Consider the following 23,879-nt stretch of genomic DNA (forward strand, 5'->3'; position numbering starts at 1 on the left):
ATATTGAGAAGGACTGTCGGGTTGGCTCCTCAATAGGTTCTGGTGAGAGTTCTCATCACATTGATTTCTTTAGCTACTTTCTAACAGCTATTATTCATTATGTACTCTCCAAGTCATCTGCGTATAAAAGATAATTCCCAAACACTATGGCACTACCATGAATACGAATCCTACAATTCTTTCAAGGATAATAGAAATCTTGAAAATATGGCGCATATTAGTGTAGTATTTATTCTCGGTGTCCGATCCGGCAAAATTGAGCTACCTTGAATTTATCTTAACATACAAATCAAATATTTGAAGTTCTACCCATACACATTCACTTGATAGGTACCTTGAAAGTTGAGAATTATTTACCTCGCATTGTTCTTGGTAAAAAATTACTTTTGTTACATATGACGGTATATTATCCAACAAAGAGGCGCACTTTCATCTGGACGGCTTACTAAATAAGCAAAACTGCCGTTACGGATTCTCTGAAAAACATCAAAGACCACTGCACTTTTTTTGATGGAAAGGAAATAATCTTCCAAGAAGGATTATCTTTAGACGAGGGGATATAAGCTGGTTTCTCAGAAGTCCATATACAACCCCCATATTGTTATAGGAATACCTCAAAGAAATACATCAGCACCCAATATATTTGAACCAGTTTAGACAAAGAATCCAAAATATATTCAACATATCACTCCAAACTCTGTCGGCGAGTCGGCGAGAAAGACATCTCGATAATGTTATTTGCCCTATTTTGTTGTAATGTAAAATGTATTTATTTTTGATCAGTCGATTTATAACATATTGATATGAAGAAAACTTTTTGGTACTTATTCTGTTTGACTACGAATTTCGCATAATTTATTTTTTGTCGTCTTTTCAGATTGCTCACGTCATTCGAGAAATTCGACATTTTCAACAAACTCCTTATAAAATAGAACTTATTCAAAGAGTAGCCAATTATTTGTTGGACACGACTATAATAATGGACGACGAAGAATTATATAGCACATCTTTAGAATTAGAGCCCAGAACTTCTAGACTCGTCTCACAGTCATCGACAACAACTATCAAGTAAAAACTAAACAATATTTTCTTATGTCAAAGACAATCGAAGGTAATATGGATTTATTATACTGTTGGTCCCACGGTGTTTGTTGATGTCGATTCAAAGGGTGTCTTTTGACATACTATTTATATTTCCCCTTCACTAGATATTTATGATATAGCGGATTTCTTATTTATATTTGAAATTCATAAAAATAACATGGTTGAATTAACGTTTGTAGATATAATAATAATTTTCTTCAATAATAATCGAATAATATTATTCGTCTATGGTTCCATTAGGTAAAGGAGTGTTATTACCTATCAATTTTTGCACTATTCTTGTTTACTTTTATATCCAAAATTTTTCCAGGCTTATTTCAGCCCTGCCTCCAATATTTCCTTGTGATGTCCATACTAATTGATTCCACTTGCAACTATTATTGTATTATTTACCACTTCATTTTCCTCTTTCTTCTTAAATTCACTTCTTTTGGTTTGATTTCAATATGCATACGTTCAAATCCATCTGTTTCCAACTGCTTTTTATATGTTATAATAAATAGTTTACCGCCAAATAAATTTTAACTGTTACTAACTACATATGATGCTATTTTCATAAAGATAATTAAATTTTTATCTGCTCTAACTTTCACCTATGTAAATATAGAACAGAAAAAAAAGTTAATTTCACGTATTTGCGTATTTACTAAAAAAACTTTACAAAAATTAATCATTGAGTTCTCAAAAGATTTTTGACAAATGTAAGAAAAGCAGTTGCCACTTATGGTCATTGTATTTTATTTTGTTTAAGAATACCGAAATGTTACAATGTTCTTCTTTCAACTTTGTACTGTGGGCGATAGATACACCAGCGTATTTATTCCCAAATTGTAAAAAAACACATTTTACGCTACGCTTTGAGCAAATTTTTTTCTCTCAGTCTTGATGCTAACAATTCTGAAGTTTCTTTAGAGATATTTAAATCTCTTACAAAATAATCTAACTCATTTTGGGAAAAGCATTTTGGCTCAATCGAAATACTTTCAAAATCAGCATCATTTTGTGATGAACTTGGTCCAATGTTTGTTATGAAGGTTCAGATATACTTATTGTTGAATTTAGATATTGCCATTAACCTCGATTTTTAGTGTTTAAAAAGTTTTAGTTCACTCTACAAAAATAACAATCTTGGTTCTCCTCAAATAATCAGTGTTGTTAAATAATATATAATAAATTAAATAAACTTATGACGCAAAAACTTTATATACTACAGTAAAATGCACCTGCTATCGATTAATATATACACTTAAATGATAAAAATCAGAAACAAAAAAAACTCGAGCGCTGAAATAATTTTGAGATTTGATTTGATTTAACAAAAACAAGTCATAAGTGAACATTATCAACCACACAATTGCGGCAACAGACAAAAAGTTAAATGTTGTAAACTAGCGTTATCTTGTCTTTTATTGTTTTCTCCCATATTTCGTATCCCATAGAAACACAAATGTTCCTTACAAGAAAATGAAATGGTTAATTAGAAAAAAAAATTCCTTTTTAATTTTTTTTTGCAAAGAGAAATATTGTTTATGTAATTTTGATTCAGTGCGTAAAAATTATCGGAGCTTGAAAATATTTTTTTGTGTTTATCATATCAAAAATAACAAGTATTGTTTCATCCATTGGAATCTATCGAACACCTTGGGACATTAAATCAGTGAATATCACAATCATATTGAAATAAATAGAAAACTATGATAGATTGTTATACAAACTAATTTGTGTTTTCCTATATGCTTTACAAGGTTTTTCTAAAAAATTTAAATTAGATAATTGTTATTGTTCTTGAAAAAAAAACTTATTGAATATGAGGAAAGAAGTTGTAAAGTGTAAACCACCTATTTTACAAAATGATGCCCAAATTAATTCTCACAATTCACTAAATCTATTACTATACTTGAAACGATTCATAATAATATAAAAATTCTTTGTTCTTGTTACTTATAAATGTATATTCTACATTGTACACGTAAAATCAAAATATTACATTAGGGCAATTAGGTTAAGAGTCTACTCTTGTAGAAATAAACAGATATGTTCAAAAAGAGGGTTTACACTGTGTGGTAACAGGAAAACACAACATGCCAATTAGGAGTACGAATTTGTTAATATGGATATATTATAACGAAATTGTTCATTATTAGCACAGTATGTTGATATTATTAATATAAAAAATAAATCAGCTGCAGCCAGAGCTGTCTTGTTTACAAGATGTCGCTAATGTATTTTAATTCTTGCTTACGTCAAAAAGCAACATCTGAATGTTTATGATAAGGAGCCATATTACGTACGCAGAACTTTGGTGATTCTCCAGCTCCCCCTACACTATATCTGCACAATTCTACTCCCATGAAATCAGTTATCAACAATAACTACTATAAAACGTAAACTTGACTCCCTCTTCTCATAAACCTACAGTTTATTCTCGATGCAAAAAACATCATTTTAAAGCTAATTTACCTATTTCTCCACACTAACTTGCATTTTTTTTAATTTATGAAATAACATTGAAAGTACTTTGAATTTATCTAATTTATCTATTGGATATAAGTAATAACATAAAAATCACAAAATTTCACCATATTAAAGACTATTCGAAATTTTATGGCTTCATGGCCAATCTATTGAACCACAAACCAATCCGCGTCTATCATAATGTGGAGGTACCCTGTTATGAAGCAAAATGGTTTTCTAAAAGTTTATTATCATGTTCCAATACTTCTGTAGCCAATGAGTCAATAACATCCTTATAACAAATTTAAATGAGTAGCTCCATTGAGATTTTCTTCAATAAATAATGGTGAAATTACGTAATTCCCTAAAATTCCAACCAATAAATTCATTTCTGAGGTGTGTATGTATGTGTCTAAGAACAACGACACTGCAATTATTGCAGCTCTGTCTACCATTCAATATAAACGTACAGTTGTCGTAAGAACACTTGTTTATTGTATATGGATGAGTAGTTTCTTATTTAATAGTTCACCAAATTCTTCACAAAATTTCTATATGAACCATGTATTTTCAATTTATTAATGGCTAACAACAATAAGCAGGTTGATTTTATATTTGTATAGAAGTAAGTGGAGGTTATATCTAACATTCAATTTCATTTCGTGAAATTTTAATGTTCATACTGATATCAAACAGATCAATTGGATAAATCAATAATACAAGGTATCTGTATTCACAATGTAAGTTTCTTTTCTATTCCTATCAGTGGCAGCGCTGCGGTCGTAATTCTGAGCATGCACAGCAAGTTCCTCTGACTCAAGCAAAAGAAATGTATGCCAATGAAAGTTAACCTTAAGCAAACAGAAAAGTTATTATGCTGGTTGATTGCTTGATACGAAGTCAAACAATCAATGTAGATGTTAAATGCGAGTCTATTAAGAAATAACGCCGCGCAACATAAAACAAGCACCAAGGATTACTGTTTAAAGGTGATGTTTTTTACGATAATACCCGACCGCACACTCCGAACTTGATAAAAATATTCCTACTGGAATTTGGCTGAAATGTGTTTGATCATCCTCTGTACAGCCCGAACCTCGCTCCTAGCGACTTTCATCTTTTCTTCATAGATGTTGTCGAGTTGAATGGACATTTTATGGTTGAAAACACAGGCGGCAACTTTCTGAAGAATCTATATAGAAATTTAATTTAACCGTTGTAAATTTTGGTACAATGAATATTTTGTAAATGAGTCGGTACACTTTTTTTATAAAGTCGAACGGGGCTTACATTTTGTGGATATATCTCGTATCTTTATGCTCACTTCATAAATTAAAAAATTATGTGAAAAAATCAATTACCTTTCAAATGATGTTTCTAGTTAAGCTAAATTCCATTCACTTTTAAGATTAATTTAAGCAAATTAAATAAGGTCGTTAAAATGGGCAGACCAGAGTTTATTGGCTTAACTATGACTTTTTCATACATTGTCTGAAACAATTTTTTTTTGTATATTTCGTATACCATGTAATGGTGTGGCCACATGTCCGGGCTGTGAGGTTGTAATACTTGAACTTTTTTGTAAATCTGGAGAGGTGTGGACGCGCGTTATTATGGAGCTGAATCACTCCGTCAGAAAATAGTTCAGGCCCTTTGCTCTTGAGGGACTTGCCATAGGATACGGAATGTCTCTCCCTACACATCACTGTTAATAGTGTTCCGTACTAAAGGAATTCGATGAGTATCGGAGCTCGGACGTTAAAAAAGACAGTGTAGTGTGTATTATTAGACCGGGCACTAAATTCACGTCTCTACGTTATCTCTTATTGTTAAAACGTATATTTAATTTGAACACACCTCACGCCACGAATTTCATTCTATCCATATTTGGGTCTGCGACATCAAATTAACTGCCCCATTTTAGTACGATTTGTAGATATCAATATATTGCTGTTAGGCACTATTGAGCAAGGGATAACCTGTTCACGTTCATATGAACTCAAGAACATAGATGTAACAAAAAATAAGACGTGACATGTGTTGTAATACAGTTGTTACCTGTAGTATAATGTACGCATTCTTTTGTTTACATACAACAGTGAAGTCCAAATTTTTTCAGTGTATAAGTAACCGGGAAGATGAGTGGATCAAGCAGCTTATGGGTATTTGTTTCATTTCAAAGTAGAAAATGATTATGCAATAATAATAAATAGATAAGCTAATAAGAAGAAAATATCGGTTTAAGATGCCGTTTACTATCAAACACGACTGTGAGTCACGGTACAGATTTGACGAAGTGTGTGCCAAGCAGAATCTACAAGAACGCGCGAGGACATGAGATACGGTATAATATCGAGTGATGTCTTCAATGTAAATGGAAAATATTCAATAAAAGTCATTTCATACCGACTGAAAATCGTAACAATAATAGTATTCCACAAATACATAGAGTTTTTATCGTCAGCTACTTCAGTAGTAGTGGAATGAGAAATACATAATAGCATGTTTAAATTTGCAAAAAAAATTTCGCAACCAGTGTTTTCATACCGTATCAAAATTAGAATAATGTTTTTTTTTTATTTTTGAGGTCATTTTTAATTAAAATGCCATAATTGTGCATGCTTTTAGGTGGAAAGATCGTCAGTTCATCTATCAAAGAGACTATACAACGCTCTCAGATGCATTTAGCGCGCAGCATGTTTATACCGCTAACTGACGGTCTTTCCACCGTCATAAATAAGACTGACGGTTCTTTTTATTATTTCGAAAGTATGAGGATTAACCTCTATCAATTTTATACAGTATATAATAACATAATATTTTTACATTTTCAACATAGTTCATTAACGCAACTGACGTTATATCACCCTTCTACATTACGGCTGATGGTAGCCAAATTTTTTTTTGACAATTTTGACTTGCTGTATATTTACACACCAGGTGCGGTGAGTGACTCTCATTATGTTGATTATTGAATATTAATTTACTACTGAAAAAAAATTGGGTCGGTATGAGTATGAGTCATCGAAAAAATGTAGCATTACCGTCCTTACTATTAGTTCTCACGTGATATGACAGTGGTTTGTCTCCAGTTTTGTTACTCGTTTCGGTATTGTTTATTTTTTATTAATAATATCGACGTGATAATTTAACAGCAGATTTAACTTAATATTTACTCTTGGACAAAAATATTATCAGACATTTGCAAATTATCTTTAAGTGAAGAATTTAAGTGTTGAGCTAAACTGATTGGAAAGTGCTGTCCATGAATTGTGTGTACTTTAATTTATTTCCCCCAAGACATCAAAAATAAGCAAAGTAAAAACATCACCTTGTCCCTTCCTAAAGTAATACTTTAATGGCTTTTAATTCGACATGATCCTGGTGAGAATTAGGCTACTCGCATATGTAATGCAAATATTGAAGGGAAAATGACGTTATTCTTGTTTCTAAATCACACTGTTGAGATTATTCCTGCGTGTTCCTGTTTAAAAGTGTGATCTTCAAATCGGCCGAACAGGCCTCCATGGGCTAGAACATTGAAAATATAATTTAATTGCTCTATGGGAAGAAAATTATTTATCGCAATTATTTTGTCCCACAAAGGTAGAGTACGATCTTTTCAACTTGTAAATTTAAACATACGATTGTTCGATACATCAGCTTTATTTTGTGGAATAGGACGGAAAAGTTTCAAGGGCAAACTAAAAATGATTTGAAGTTGAAGAAATGCTGTTATATTTATAATTTTTAAATATTTTCAGAACGACCAATTCGTAGAATTAAATAGAATATTTTTGAAATTTTTCAGGCTCTAAGACATTCAGGTGGTTTCAAACTTTTTACGTTATTTTTGTCACTTATTTGCTGTTTTATTTATCTCTTTTCAACCTGATTATTAGTAAACTTCTATCAAAGCCTGTAACGCAACTTAAATATGTACAATCCGCTGACAGCTCTATCTGCAGTACGCTCTATTATCTAACAGTTGTAATGAAAAGTGCACATATCAAAAATTTAGATAATAAAGTAACGGCGAATTTTCGGAAATCAAAACACAAATATTTAATTGATGTTGTTGCCTTATTTATTGTTAAACTAATGTAGATTATACATATCAATAGAAACTACTACTATTTTCAACATTAATAAACTCTCGAGAAATTTCAACAAAACTAGAAAAAAATCTATAAATCCAACAAAATTTAAATAACAAATACTCAAATACGTTTCGTGGCGATATTTACTTTCTAATCTAGGAGGTAGTGTTGTATTTTTAATGGTGATTTTAGTCGGGTTATAAGTTAAGCTAAGTCACTTTTATCCCCTGGTTATATTAAAGTTGACCGAAATTAAGTAACCAAGTAGAAAATGTAGGAATTTTTTCTTCATACTACAAAACACTATCATTAAATAAGGGCGGTTTGATCGAAGATTGACTAAAAAAATTACCAAATTGTAAAAAAAATATTTTATATTACAGCATAATCCCTTTTTGACTCCACACACTTGGTTCATCAAAAAAACAATATTTCTACTTACCAAACTATCACCTCATTTGTCTAACGTCGCTTTCTACGAAACCATTCTACCAAGTTTCGGAACTACTCGAAAGGATCAGATAAATATGGTGGATGAAATAACATAACAGCGGGTTGGACAGCATTGACCTAATGTAATAACAAAAGTTGTCGTTTTTTGTTTAGTTTCGCATGAAACCATAACAACAAATTATAATATTGACGAATTATCTTTTTCTTTTTTTCCAAAGTTTGATCTACCCATATATATGGAAAAATTCACTTTGATTACGTTTGATTTATAAACATCCGAGTTTTTAAGAGCTTAAGACTTAGTACTTTCAGGATAATACTTGTGTATCTTTTATTCGACTGCTTCAGTTTTTTGTCCCCGTAAGAAATAACAATTTAAATTCACTTTTACCCAACAAGCAAAGAGGGTGGGGTGTATTCCACTAAGCGTTCACGGCGCCAGAAATACTCTTTTGGGCGTTCCACATAGCGACTACGATCGTTGTGGTCGTGGCGAGAACGTCACTCATAACGTCATGACTACTGTTCTTGACTACCATTGTCATGTGGTGGGTCGAAGTGACAGTTGAAATAATTGGCCGAATTTTCAAAGCTAAGGCAACGCAGATTGCAACCATGAGAATCTATCTCATTATTTGATGCGGTATGGGATATTATAAGTACTTTTGAAGAAATCGCTGGAAAAGATATTTTGATTTTATTTTCATGTAAATTAGTTAACTACTCCGCTAAAAAATTCAATGACTTGAAAATTGTAACATAACTTCTTTTGATTTATTGTTTCTGTTTTGCCATTCATCAATATTTATATCAACACTCAAAATGCTTCTAAAGCCATTCCACTTGGGTTAAATGAATCAAAATGAAAGAATTGCATAATATACAATGCTGCCTCCTAGGGCTATACTATACCTACACCAAACAGGATTTGACTTATCATGTATATTGTGATGATACGGACTTCTGCATATTTTGTAGATCTACCAATTTTGGGAGCTTAGTAATTGTTGCGTCAAAAAATTTCTATAAAAATGTAAAGTATATTCATCTCCGTCAACATACGTGATATATAAAAAAATACAGTGAACTATTTTATTGGAAACAATGATTAAAACAGTAATTTGAATATTCTTCTTAATAGTACTGTCCTTGGCTATAACATTATATTTATCATTTACACCATTGGTGAATAGTATCAACACTTTAAACAAAAATTAATGTTAATATGATTTTCATGACAAGAAATTCAAAAACGATTTCACCAAAGCAGCTATAGTGGTAGATAAACAGAAACGGATTTAAACTTGTCACTGCTCGTCTTAACACATGAATGTATGAGACATACTGTATTAAATAGATGTGGCAAAATTGCTACTAGATAAATTCATTCGCCGTATTTTTTATCATACCTCGTAAATAGTCTCGTATTCTTGATATTGCCTGATATTCTTAGGCCGTGTTATGTATTGAATATTCGGTATGTGCAATAAGCAACTCAATACTTTTACACTTATTTTAACACATACAAAAAGCCTAAAAAGTGGAAACCCCAGCACGGTCAGACTTCTTACTTTAAAGCTAAGATACAATGGGAAAATTCTTCACCATATGCAGATCCAAGAAAATAAATTATCTGGTAATTGAACATTACCAAAAATATAAACGTGTGATAGTGGATTTAACAGAGCATTTAAAAATTACCGATTAAGCAAAACTCAATACGACCAAGAGATATTTTTATTTTCTAGTATATCTAACCATATGTACTACGACAATAAATTATTACTCTTATCTACAGTTCAACTACTCTCTTGTTGTATTAAGCACAATAGCACTGTTTTTATGAATTAACAGTTACCTAAATCTGGGTTTATACTATACTAATAGTCTCCGTCAAAACTCGATTCTAATACCTCTTTTTTGCAAACTAAACTTTAGCATAACTCGTGATATCGTTTTTGTGAGTAATAAATAAACAATCCTGTTTGAGGTGGTAGATACGTGATACGTGTATTCCTAATGAACTTTTGTATTTTTATTTAAAAAAATGTTCTTTGCTGTAAGAGTAATTTAACTAAGAGACCATTTTTTGAAAAATGTCCTATCAAGTTTATATTTTGACCGATAATTTATAAAACTGCCTGTTTACTCCTTAGCATTTGTTTACAGTGCTCTGTTGCTTCATTTTTAGTTTTTTCAATGTTTGGAATTGCGAAAAAATCTATATTAGAATTAGAAGTCTAATAATTATAATAGGTTACGCATATTTCCAATAATTGTTCGAACTATATGCTACGACCAGCGTTGAATTATTAAAGCCGAATTCTCACGAAGTAGTTGCGAAGTGTGGGCGAGGAGAATACTATTCTTGTGCGTATTGTACGATCTTTTCCTTTGTTCCCTACTACGCTAATTTCCAAGACGTGCAATACTCAAAAAGAAATAGCTCGATATTTGAACAAAGAGATCCATTCATAAAATGTCATTTGTGACTGTCTTGGTCGCCACTACACACACCGGTGTAAGCACAACCGACTTTTACAGGGTCGTACGATACCGCTGGTTAACACAGTTTTAAGCCGATTTACCTTCATGTTGTGAACTAGGCAAGAGCCTGCTTTATTGGTTCAAGGTAAAAACCCAATGTGGTAGTGACGGAAATAATTGTGTACGACCTTTTAAAAGCCGGACGCGCACATTTCGGAAAAGATCGTAGTTAAAATATTGAGATATATTTTTGAGTATGCCATGCAAACAGTATACAAAACGACTCCGTGGAAACTCGACTTTCGATGCATTTTATTGCACTTCTTCAAAACACAGTGAAAGCGTTAATATGCTTCTTTTTGCGAAAGTATTTATAGAATTGTTTTTAGCAATTTTTAATTGTTAGAAATATAAACTGGTATACATTATATTCAAAATACTTTCCAGGCAATTATGCAGTCTGGAGTCCTAGAGAATTGCGACGACAAAGAATACATTTATTCATCTAATATGATGTATTAAAGATAATACTAGTCAATAATTTCTGATCTTGTATAGCCTATAAATATCTTGCATATGAATTTCTTTCAGATGTTTCATAATAAACGTCATTCCGTTATTAGATCCTTTTTTGAAAGTCATCAGTGAATTTTGTAAATTATCATTATCAAAACTTTTAATAACTGTGATTCTATTTCGTTATTTTAAAGGACTATGCCATGAAAGACAATCGTTCAATACTAACTAATAGATATAAGCAAATCTCGGCCATATTTTTGAGCATTTCAAATGTAGATAAATATTCACATATATTATAATATAAATAATATTAACTCGCGGCAAACTACCCACTGCATCTCATATGTGTCTTTGCAGTGGCCAACAATGTTTTTCTCTTTCCACATGTTTCTTATCCCATTGTTTACGTTGACTTATGACTTACAATACGTATTGCTTTCCATAATACAAACACTTGCAAGTCTACAAAGCTATATAAACGACCTTTGCGTCTTATCCACATAAAATTGATTTCCTCTTACGAACTAAATTAACCCAAATAAATTTCACTAAAATGGCGATGATAATAATAGTTTTCCTAACAAGAATCTCTTACTTGCTTATTACAGCGTAAAGACTTATCGAGCTATATACATAAAAATACATAAAAGATTTGGGAAAAAATCGGTGTTCGTGGAAATTTATGTAGAAGATGGAAGAAAATCATGAACGTTAATCCTTATAACACCAGATGAGAAAAACTTGATTGAAGCGCTTTAAACAAAAATCTGTACCGACGTCAATACCAGACAGCTAGCAATTTTGCGCACACCTCCGTAGTGCTCGGGATGTTTAATGGAGGAACAAAAAAAACGAAAATTAAAATGATGCTTACGGTCGGATCAGTACCATTTATTTTCAGGGCTAGATTCCCACTTCCATTGTCATCATCCTGTTGTCTCAATTTGCCAAGACTTTTCCAAAGAAACCAGACACTGCACTGTTAAATTACTCATAAGCATAATTCACCATCTTTGAGTCCCCATCTACTTCAGACACACGAAGTCCTAAAATTAAAACCAAAAAATGAATTAAAAGACACATGGTGCATAGCCGATTTTAATACTTTCATTCAACGGCGACGTTCGGTTAATCTCATAGCTAGTTTCACTTATCAAAAAAGATTTCACTCATACACAACTAACGCAGACTATTCTGAAGAGATTTTTCAAGTAAACCAGCCACCAGACGGTTCTATTTATCATAATCAAGCATAAGTCACCTTTGAGCTTCCTCAGACGATCACTAATATTGAATTCTGATCATGAATTTAAGAAGATTTAATGACACTTTGGACTGCATAGTTAGTAGACAAAACATGTGTAGCATAGCAAGATAACATACTTCCACGAGTTATACCTGTTAACACCTCCTTTTACTGAAAATAGACGATACAACCAATAATAAAGCATATGAACTAACTTCAAATTTTCTTATTAACGTTATCTACTCCATGGAAGTAGTGGACTGGTTAATATAAACAATGAAATGATATGAGCAATACCTGTTTCAAAAGTTACTTATTCCTACTACTAATTCTTATTAAGTAGTAATCCTAACAGGCGCACTTGTATATTTCAATGGTTTGCAGCCATATAATTACAGGATTACAATTAAAAAATATTTTTTTCCTATAGGATTAAAATTTTATGTGAAACTTAGCAAAGAAATATTTTAGTATCCTATTTAAAATTGCAAAATTCAGGTGTTTCCCGTTTAGCCAGCATTGGCCACATTATATTTGACACTATTTTGGAATCTTTTGAAAATATAAAGAGCTGCACGGATTATTACATTATACTGCACACTTTATACTAACTATGGATAATAAGACTGTTTAATATAGTTTAAATTTGTAGATTCTATTAAAGTAACGAAAGTGAATCACCTAGTCTTACCACAACGTAAAATTTTTAAATGTGGTGATGGCAGATTCTTCTACATATCTTAAATATTTGTTTCTAGTATCAAAAGTTCTAAATAAATGTATATAATTCACATATATATATAATATATATATATATATATATATATATATATATATATATATATAAATATATATATATATATATATATATATATATATATATTCACCCATACTTTGGGTTACAGATATAATTACTAAGTTTTAAATATTTTCAACTCTCATTCGTGTAATAACCCAATAAGTTCTTAGTAATTTCTAAATATTTCAATTTAATTTAGTCAAGGATAAATGATATTTTCCATACGTTATTTTAGGACCCTATGTAAATTTTATTATGTACAATTTACGGAGGAATTATGTAGATAATGGATAAATATGTTTGTATATATTAACATTGACTGTGATTATTTTCTTCTAACATTACACGTTTAACATTGTTTCCTGGCCTTTATTTTAAATATATTGGAATAATCCCTCAAAATTCGGCATAAGCTCCTTTCAATACATATATATATATATATATATATATATATATATATATATATATATATATATATATATATATATATATATATATATTCAAAGTTTCGATTAAAGCGAGTTAGTGTCAATTTCGCATATTTCTAAGAACCTCTCGCTACAAGATTACATGCGCGCTACATAAATGTATGTAGTATGTAGTAGTTGCATTTTTCGATCATCTTTAATCTAATAAACTTAAAGTGTAAGTATATTTCATTTTCATTATTAATAAAAAAATTTCAGCATCACCGATTTTTTTAAAAATCATATCATCATCATCAATGCATAGAGATTATATTGATACTGGAGGCAAAGTAATTCCTGAAGATGTAGAAATCTTAATTCGATACATAAATATTGTACCTTGCAGTTAGGCAGAGTGTGGACGCGGATTCAGTAATATGAATATTATTTTAAATGAACAAAGAAATAGAATATTAAATGAAAATCTAGCAAATCTTTTATTTATAAAAATGAATGGCAACAACAACAATTATTTAAACCAGATGATTATGTAAAAACTTAGTTAAGGTCTCATCGTTCAGCAGATGACAACAAAACAAGGAAAATTCCCTCCACTAAAAAATTATATTTCTAAGTTTAGGTGAGTCAGGTCTAATATTTTTGGGATTTGGATAAACAACACTTACAACTTTCAAAATCTGTGAAAACCTTGACAAAAATTTATATAGGGTGTTCAAAAAATGGTGCCGAATTTCGCTATCTAAAAACTTCGAAAATTTTTTCAAATGCCAACTCCCATTTTTCTATCCACCAATAGATTCTATGTTTTAAATTAAGAGGACTTCGTTAGTAAACTCATATATCTCAAATTAACGATTTTGGTATAAACTGTTTTTAATTGCCGGTTGTCTGGAGCGACCAAAAAAAAACAAAAGCTAACATATCAACCAACAAACAAACAATGAAAACAGCTTGACGTTTAAGCGTTGCAAAAGTGTTCATCATGTCACGTTCAGGATTTATTAATGAAGATTATTTCAATTTGCTGGTATTATACAGGAAATGTGATAGGGTTTTATATATATATATATATATATATATATATATATATATATATTTATTTATGTTTCTAAATCTTCTTGATTTTAAATCTCTTCACACCATAAACTTCTCTTCATAAAGATACATTTATATTGAGGTATATAAATATTAATTAATTTCACGGCCCTTAGAATACACCTTCGTTAAAAATACGGGCCCAAGATTCCCATTGTAATTAAAAAACAAATGTCATCAGGTAAATGGCTGGTAGTTAATACACCTATCAATTATGTGTGAATTTTATTGCTCTATTTGTTTAATTTCTGGAGATTGATTCTACATGTGGAGTGACCTTTTAACAATAAAACTATTAAATGATTCTTAAACTGAAAAATTTAGTTTTAAATTTGAATAATAAAATGAAATTTAGAAGTTTGTGCATTCATCATTTTTTTCTAAATAGAACTTGTCTTTTGTTTTCATAAAAATAAATGTTAATATCTTTTGTCACTAATGAATAAAAAATACAATTTCAATATAATTTGTTCCAAATGAAGTTTTAATCTAAATAAAATAAATAAAAATTTCAGCTAATCACAACTTTCATGCATTCACAAATTCAACAATATTTGTTTGTCTACATAGGGTAGAAACAGTTTTACATAATTTTTAAGTATTATTGCTAGTTGCCATGGTGACAAACATTTGTTGGAAATCAGCTAGTTCTTGACCCAAAATTTCTATTCCTTGTCCAGGTCGTATAGGTTCTCCATCCTTAAGAGGTACATTTGGTTTTTTTTTATCGGCTTCGCCACTCTCAGGCCTCCGAACTGTGGCAGGTGCCTTGGAAGGAATCACTGGTTTATTGGGAGGTATGGGAGGCGGCACACCTCTCGCTGCAGCTGCATTTTTTTTAGGAGGGGTGTGAGGTGCCATGTTGCTGGGAGACTGGAATTGTCCATGAAACATGCCAACTTTAGGCGGAGTACGCATTAACGGTGGTTGCGCTGATACTGGAATTGGCGTTGGAGACGTGGTGGTTGGTTTCAAAGGAATACTTGGAGATGGGGCTACTGCAGTTTGTCGAAGGGCTTGCCCAGGTAAAACTGACTGTGCAATTCCAGTAGCTGTGAAGCAAATTATAACAAAGTTAATATAAATGTATTGTGATCAACACATTCCATTACTTACTGGGACCAGAAACAGGCACACTAGTCACTGTAGCTGTAGGCTGAACAACTTTAGCAACACTGCTTATCATGGCAGCACTACCATCATTTGGAATGGAAGACCTACCTCTCAATACTTCAAATTCTGCTTTAAGTCTTTGTAATTCTGCTTCGAGCTCTTGACATCTTGAATAATTTAAAAAACTTTCATTGATCTCATAAATTAATATAATTAATATAAAAATTTACATTGCTAAAGCACTTCAGAACATTTTAAAACTGTAACATATTTTCAAATGTTTTGTGGCATTTTATATGAAATCTAAATACTTTCATGCAAATTAATTTTACAAAGGAAAACTGAGATAAGATTAGATTTAAATTTGCCACTACGAAAAAAAACTGAAATCAGGATGTTCGTAACATTGTTACTTAAGAAGTTCTGCAATTTTCAACATACCATCCAATAATTAAAAACTTGATATAAAAATTTATCAACATTTGGAATTGTATTTATAAAACTATTATCTTAAAGAGATTGAATACATACAACTCAATTCACATGTTCCAGAACCTCTAAAGAAATAGCAGAACAAAAGAAGTGGAATATGAAAATAATTTTTCATACAAAGTGTCAAAAATAATTAGGAAACATTCATTATACTAATATATTGCTTGTTTAAGAAAATAGACATCTCTTGTTGTTATCCCCAGGCACATAACTCTGAACCACAGTTGATGATTCAATTCTTTATTTTTTAAAACAACTGAAATAGTAATCATATATGATTGAAAACTGGAAAAAAGAGATAATATGGAAACAAGATATTGTTCTAGACTTATAATTGTGACATTAAAACATTATCCCTGAAAATATTTACTTTTGTTATTTACAATATTGTTAGGGGAACCATTCATTCAAACATATGTTTAAATTTAACATACTGTTTTTATACAGTGTGTTCATAAAGTAACATTTACAAAATATGTTAAATAATGTAACATTACTCCAAATTAACTTATTAACATTTAGGTTTCGTTTCCAAAAAAAACAGTTTTAAAACATGTAATAGTCTTTATCAAAATCAATTACCCTAAAACTAGCCAACCAATGAAATTATTGGCAGTTATCAAATAGTTATACAATAAAAAATGCAGTTGGTAACAATTTTAATGACATTTGGTTTAAACATGATGGTGCATTGCGACACTTTAGTGTTGCTGTTTGAAATTACTTAACGAAGTTTTCCAATACAGACGAATTCGAAAGAGAGACACAATAGAGTAGCCAGCCCGTTATCCCAATTTATAGTCTGTAGACTATTTTCTGTGAATATGTCTAATAACATTGTATACAACAAAAAACCTGATAATCGAGATTAAATGAGAAATTGAATACTGATAAATAAAAAAACAATAAAACAGTAATTACATAATCCTGTATCAGCTTTTTATAATAAACTTGTATGCTTTCAAAAAGAAGACAATTTGAGATCTAATTGAATAATATTAACATTTTTTCACGTTATTTTTGTAAGAAAAACGTAACCGTGAATTATTTATTCTTTCAATAAATGTAGAATGAATATAGATTTATGCGGGCCTGACAGTACTTTATGTAAAACTGAAAATATATACAGGGTGTCTAAGTTATAACAATATGTTAATAGATTATTTTGGAGTAATGGTGCATCCTGTCTACTTCTAATCAACATGTATATGGCAGGAATTATTCTAAAAAACTTTTATTCAACATCTTTTTACAGAAAAGTTAAATCCCATAAATTCGGTATGTTTTATTTCAATTAAACAAAGTGAATTTTATTGAAAAAATATTTTAAATTGTTGTTATCCAAATAATTCAGTAAAAACAACTAACCTCAGTTCCTTTTCTGTTAACTGACTTCTGAGAGATTTCTTCTCGATTTCATACATATGTAATTGTTTTTCCAATTCTGCTTCCATCTGAAGGGACTTCTTACTTTCTTCTTCTAATCCTTCTGCCATTGAATCAATACGAGATTTTTCCTCAGATAGAATCTGCAGTCAATAAATATTGCTTTTATATAAAATATAAATCAATTAATCAAAAGCTATGGAAATACCACAAAAATCAAGCACCCATAAACTTTTTATAAATTATTACTGACTCAAATTTACATGTTCACATCCTATTGTACAAAACCAATTTAGTAATAAAGCTGTTGAGTTGAAAAAGTAGATTTGGCAGTGATAACAAAAATAGATAATGAATTAGAGGAATTCAAGAAAAACAAATAAGGTAACAAGGAAATTTGGCCTAGAGATAAGCAAAGATAAATCAATACGTGATTATGGGACAATCATAGAAGTACTATAACGGTAGAAGTAACTCCAAATATATTGAATGAACAAATGAACAAGAGTTTGTTTCCTAAAATAAATAACTTCATATTCTTAGGAGCAGCTACCAATATAAATGGCAAGAAATTGTAACAGAAATTGCATAAGAACCTTGTGAAATTATATCAGAAAAGATTAAAAAAACAACTTACTTAGCAAGTATAAGACCTACTTGCACAAACACATTACAAGACAGGAAACGAGTACTAATTATTTGCAGAAAAATATAAGAAACAGATAATAAGATTGATATAGAAATATAGAACTGTTGAAAAGGTAGAAATTGTCAAATTGAGTTCTAAATAGGAAACAAATAGCAAAAACCACAAGACAGAATAATAATGTGCAAGAATATAATAAATATTAAGAGGAAACAATAGTTCACTAAGAAAAATAGTGAAATAAAAAAATAGAAATTAAGATATGAAATTTATTAGAAGTAAAGTTATGAGTGCATTAGAACTAAGTTCCAATAGAACGATTGAACAAACTATTTTTTAAATGTTTTTCTGCTCATTCAATGATATTATGTAATAACAAATTGTTATTTGTACAAAGAGCTTGTTTTTATTCGTTCTATTTTTGAAACACTTTTTTAGTATAAACTCTACCTGACAAATGGTATGGAAAACACATTGACAATTTTAAACAAAAAGTAACATTAACCTGAGCTAAGTCCTCACTCCTTTTTCTTTCTTCAATATATTTTACAATAATTTTCTTTCGCTCAGCAACTAAGAGAAGAACAATCTGTTTTTGCCTTGCTTTTTCCTCATCTGCAAGTTCCATTTGTCTTTTTACTTCTTTTTCTAATTTTTTTCTTGCATTTCTTTCCATCTCTAATTCTTGTTTCAGTCGAGTCCTTTCCATTTCTAACCCATATGTGATGTCATCACCCTGTGCTGTGTCATGTTCATGCTTACATTTTTCTTCTTCTAATTCTTGTATAACCTAGAAAAATATATATTGACTGAATTATTCTAAGCACAACAACTTTAATGAGCTCCAGCTATGTACCCTTAAAACTCAAAATATATACTTTTCATCGAAATCAGCCTCAAATGTCATCAAAACATTTCTTAAATGCTTTGTAGTATATGTGGAATAAGTGATTATGATAGGCATTGTTGAATTCTAAAAAGTGGTGTAAGCTAAGATAATCTATATCCTATCAAATTCCAAATTCGTGTGATACTGTTGACAAAAAAACTGTGACCTTCAGATGGATAGACTTTTTCATTTTAGTTCAACAAAATGAAAAACTGTGAACAAACAGATTTTCTGATGACATTAAAACTATGCATAAATATTTAATATATAATTCTACCTATTTGACAACAGAAACATTTTTCATTATTGGGTACTTGGAAAAGAGTTTTCAAATAGTCAAATCCTGGCAGCTAGATAACTGACTATTATTTTACTGAAGATAATAATATTGGAAAACAATTTAAATTATCACTATACCTTCTTATGTTTACTCTCTGCTTCTTTTAATATATTTGTCATGTGTTGATGTGCCCAGCGTTGTTGTAAAATTAGTTGTCCAAATGCTTGTAGTTGTTGTTCAGCTGCCTGTGCCATTTCTTTTTCACTGACTGGGGATTTTGCATTAGGTCCATCAGCAATACTATCTCTAAGTAATGCAGTATATGGATCTGATAATACTGCAGGCCTGTATCTTCCAACATTTACTACCTGTTTTAATCTCTCTGACTGAAAATATATGAATATATATAATTATACATAACTACTATGTTTTCCTACAATAAATATGCTTAATAAATCATGTAACACACATAATTATCAAATAATTCTAAAAATTTTAGTAATATATATTGTCCGTATATACTGTATTTAGGGTATATATATAGAGGGGAACATATTTTTGCTCATACCTTCTATTCATAATTTCCTCTACACCTGTTTTTATTAATGGAGCACCCTATATATTTCAACACACCTATAACAAGAGATTCTGAATATGTATAATATCTAAAGCATATATTAGAGACTCTAGATATACACCATCCATGTATTTTTATTTAAGTAAGGCTTGTTTGGGAACCAAATTTTCACTACCTGTATACATTCTTTAATATATCAGGAACAATCAATATGTTACCAGGATTTAAAAACGACCAACTCCCCTTGAAAGATCTCATGAAGGCGATCAAAAGGAATAACTAGTAGAAATATATATGAAAGTGTTGGAAGCACTTTAACACAAATTATCAGATGTTCCTGGTAAGATTGCCTCTTTCAACTAGGAAAACTATAACAAGTAACACACTTTTAAAACATTCAATATTTAACAATTGATAATATCAAATTTACAAAAATTAGTTTTAATCTTACCTCACTGTTTATCATTTTTCAAGCTTTCCTGCTTAATTTTTAAATAATTTGAATAAGAAAATGAGCAATGGATAGAAAATTTATAAGGTTAGATTAAAAGAATATTATTGATTTATATTATTATAGATTGATTATCTGAAAGCTACACATCACTGAATTCTTAACCAAAAGAAAAACAGCAAAATACTACTAATAAAAAGCAAAATGGTTCAAACTTTAAATAAAATATAAAAACATTTTCCTAGATGGAACCATTCAATCCAATTAGACTTCATATGCCTATACAATAACCAAAACTGTCATACCTCAGGAATGGAAGTGCCTCATATTGATGTATTAACATCATTTCTAAAATTCATGTAATTTCTAGATCACAGATTCTCTAAGTAATTGTAGATGAGACACTCTCTAAATTTTCATCAAGAAAATATGGTCCAACCATATAATCACCTAGAATATCACACTAGATGATCTATTTATTTATTCAAACATAAAAAACCATTTACTCCAAACTAACATTTATCAGATGAGTAGATATTGTAAATTATATCAGGACTTTCTTGCAGTGTCATTCATCAATTAAAAAAACTATTAGATGTCAGTTTGAATCATGCCTCTTGAACGAATATCATGTCCATTTAACAAATCCTGAGATGGAAATTTGTGATGACTGTTATACTTGTAACATATATATGTATAACACTTTGGATAGCTGAAAAGTCCTGTACTTGCCACCGAATGTTAAACCACTCTTACAACCCATGGACCAGCATGTGATTCAAGCTATCAAAACGCAGTATAAAAAAGCTTTGCTGTATAGAGTATTGTCTAAGGAAGACAGTACAATCCAGTCGTTGAAAGATACAAACCTTAAGGATATAGTTTTTTCACTCGCAAACGCCTGTGAAAACCTACCAGAAAAAGTGATTGTTTGTTCATGGCATAACTTATGGCACGATATGACGTTGTTAGAGCAGTACGAAAAGAAAAATAAACCAAAAGAAGATTGCCAAGAGGAAATAGAAGTTGTGCTTCCTGATGATGAAAAACTGAGTTGCGTGACACAATTGTAGGAAAACTTATTGATGAAAGCGAAAGCCAAATCTTTACAACAGAAGATGTAGACAGCTGGCTAACCGGACAGGAAGAAGAAATGGGCACATTATGACAGATGAAGAAATAATTGAAGAAGCAATGAGTAGGGAAGAAGAAGGTTACTCAAACAAGACGAAGTTTCTGCTGTTCATTCAGTTAGCCAAGAAGTCGCAATGGACGTTCTCTACTTCAATGAAGTGGGTGGAGGAGAACAATTATCCGCAAGTGATATTCTTGTGTTTAAAAGGCTCCAAGAAAAAGTATTAAAAACCTCTTTTCAAGCGAAGAACCAAAAGAAAATTTCCGTTTTTTTTCACCCCAATAGAATAGACAATCATTTCTGTAAATGTTAAAAATACAGTTGTATTAATAAAAACCTCTTTCAACACATAACCATTACACAAGTGTTAAAGATTAATTCAGTTACTTTTTTTAACTCAAACTATAATTGGAATTGCAGTACTGTACTTTATTATTATTGTTTATTATTACATATTATTGTTTTTTTCAATAAAACCTTTTTTTATAATTTTGGTATATTATTTCAGTAATCCGGCATATTTGCTAATCTGGCACTACCCTGATCTGATATCTGCCAGATTAGAGAGAGTCTACTGTAGTTAATTTATGTTGAAATGTTTTCTTGAACAGAAAAAAAGACGTAATAATGTATCATAAGAGAAACAAGTGCTGATATCTTAAAATTTAATAGCTAGCAATTTATAAACTAACCTTTAGAGCTGCAATCACAATATCTCTAGCTTGTATTTCTCCTTCAAAATAAGTAACCAATTTGATGAGATCATTTTTTGACAGTTCCATTTTTGGATTCCTCTAAAAAACATATTTCAACATAAGTAATCCCACTTATATTATTTTAGATATGTAAGTTAGTTGGAGGTGTAATAATATAGAAAATGTAAATTCAGTGTTGATGGTTTAAAATTGTTTCAGCAAATTATTGTATAGGATAGTTCAATAGTGTACAATATTTTATGCTCAGTACTCGCAATAATTATCATGTGAATCAATACTTCACCACCGTTGTTATTTTTATCATCCATATTCATTATTAAAATTCCCTCAGTAATAAGAGATACATTTATAATAGACATGTTTGTAACCAAAGCATTACTAAAATTATTATTTCAATTATTGACAGAAAATATAAAACTGAAGAGAATTTATTCCCATACATTTTTTCATTGTAAAGACCTCTATTCATACACAACAAATAAACACAGTTTGTTAATTACGTTACAGATTCGAGTTCTAACCTTCAAAGTTGCGTTTGTTCTATCCATTTGTTCATATTGATTCATATTAGAAGTTCCTGGATTTTCAGTACTATCAAAATCAACCCCAACACCTAAGCTACCCATAGACCCCAGCCATTCAATTCCTATGTTGTTAGTAGCCATATTGGAGTATTTAATGCTATCCCTGTTTTTTTCTGGGTTTTAAATAAACAGAAGCGCTTATTTCACATGTCATCTGAATTCATTTAATAATTTAAGCATTAGATGGTCTAATTCTTTAATTACATTATCACTTTTAAGGTACAAACTCAATGCTTTTTAGGTTAGTATAGACAATCGATTTTGTAAGTACTCATAGGGAAATTCTTATTTAATGAAATGTTCAGTTTCGCCACACACACTTCTTCTCGATTGTAATAGCCCTGTGCATGATGGCATTAAGCCACTCTTTTCCTACTTTTTTGAAAATTCGTCATTTTCAAACCATTGCAAATACAGGAAGGGTAAAAAGTTGTTCGTTGACAGGCGATGCGAAATTAGTTATATGAACTAATCTTGAAAAATTGTGATTGTTGAAAAAATAGAATAATTCAACAACAATGGATGTCAATGAAAACATAATTAATTATACAATATAAGTACGAAGATACGCTCTAATTTACATTTATTTATCCCAATGAACAAGAAATTTAAATTTATCTTGAAAAAAATCATATTCATATTTAAGTAGACAGATACGCTCTCTTAAAAATATACGCTCATTTAATGAGCTATTCCTTATCATCCATCAATCGATCCCTTTATAATCTGTATTTTTTTATTCCATTTAGAATTCATATTTTAATTTGTGAATTAGAAAATTCAGACAAGAATGTAATCAAAATAAAATAAGTTTGCTTTCAAATATAATACAATGTGACAATCTAGCTGTGGACCAATTAGTAGAATGCTCCACATGAATTTAGAAACGACGTTTACATTTAAAACACATTATGATACCATATCA

The 23,879-nt window shown here is 30.4% G+C and overlaps 2 protein-coding genes across 2 annotated transcripts in view; one reads left to right on the top strand and one right to left on the bottom strand.

Moving 5' to 3' along the window:
- The window catches only part of LOC130451090 (ras-specific guanine nucleotide-releasing factor 2-like), a 56,773-nt gene extending 49,051 nt beyond the window's left edge, over window positions 1-7,722 (top strand). Inside the window, exon 21 of the mRNA XM_056789886.1 lies at window positions 878-7,722. Coding sequence (XP_056645864.1) covers window positions 878-1,072 — 195 coding nt within the window. The 3' untranslated portion in view covers window positions 1,073-7,722. The remainder of the gene's footprint in view (window positions 1-877) is intronic.
- Window positions 7,723-14,864: 7,142 nt separating this feature from the next.
- LOC130450682 (CTTNBP2 N-terminal-like protein) lies at window positions 14,865-23,282 on the bottom strand. The gene is made up of 7 exons (XM_056789208.1): window positions 22,892-23,282; window positions 22,347-22,448; window positions 19,629-19,877; window positions 18,828-19,112; window positions 17,659-17,819; window positions 15,802-15,965; window positions 14,865-15,737 (listed from the first exon to the last, which is right to left on the bottom strand). Exons 1-7 carry the CDS (start codon window positions 23,033-23,035, stop codon window positions 15,280-15,282), a joined length of 1,563 nt encoding a protein of 520 aa, XP_056645186.1. The 5' UTR covers window positions 23,036-23,282; the 3' UTR covers window positions 14,865-15,279.
- Between the last annotated feature and the right edge of the window lie 597 nt (window positions 23,283-23,879).

The sequence above is a fragment of the Diorhabda sublineata genome, chromosome X (genome assembly GCF_026230105.1).
Source record: "Diorhabda sublineata isolate icDioSubl1.1 chromosome X, icDioSubl1.1, whole genome shotgun sequence".
NCBI lineage: Eukaryota > Metazoa > Arthropoda > Insecta > Coleoptera > Chrysomelidae > Diorhabda > Diorhabda sublineata.

What these genes read in the sequence shown, in the direction of transcription:
- LOC130450682 (XM_056789208.1), bottom strand. Translation starts at nt 23,035, where the DNA reads ATGGCTACTAACAACATAGGAATTGAATGGCTGGGGTCTATGGGTAGC. An exon ending in TTGTGATTGCAGCTCTAAAG is followed by an intron (nt 19,878 to 22,346) that starts GTTAGTTTATAA and finishes ATATATTTTCAG; the next exon opens with TCAGAGAGATTAAAACAGGT. An exon ending in GGAGTGAGGACTTAGCTCAG is followed by an intron (nt 17,820 to 18,827) that starts GTTAATGTTACT and finishes TATTGACTGCAG; the next exon opens with ATTCTATCTGAGGAAAAATC.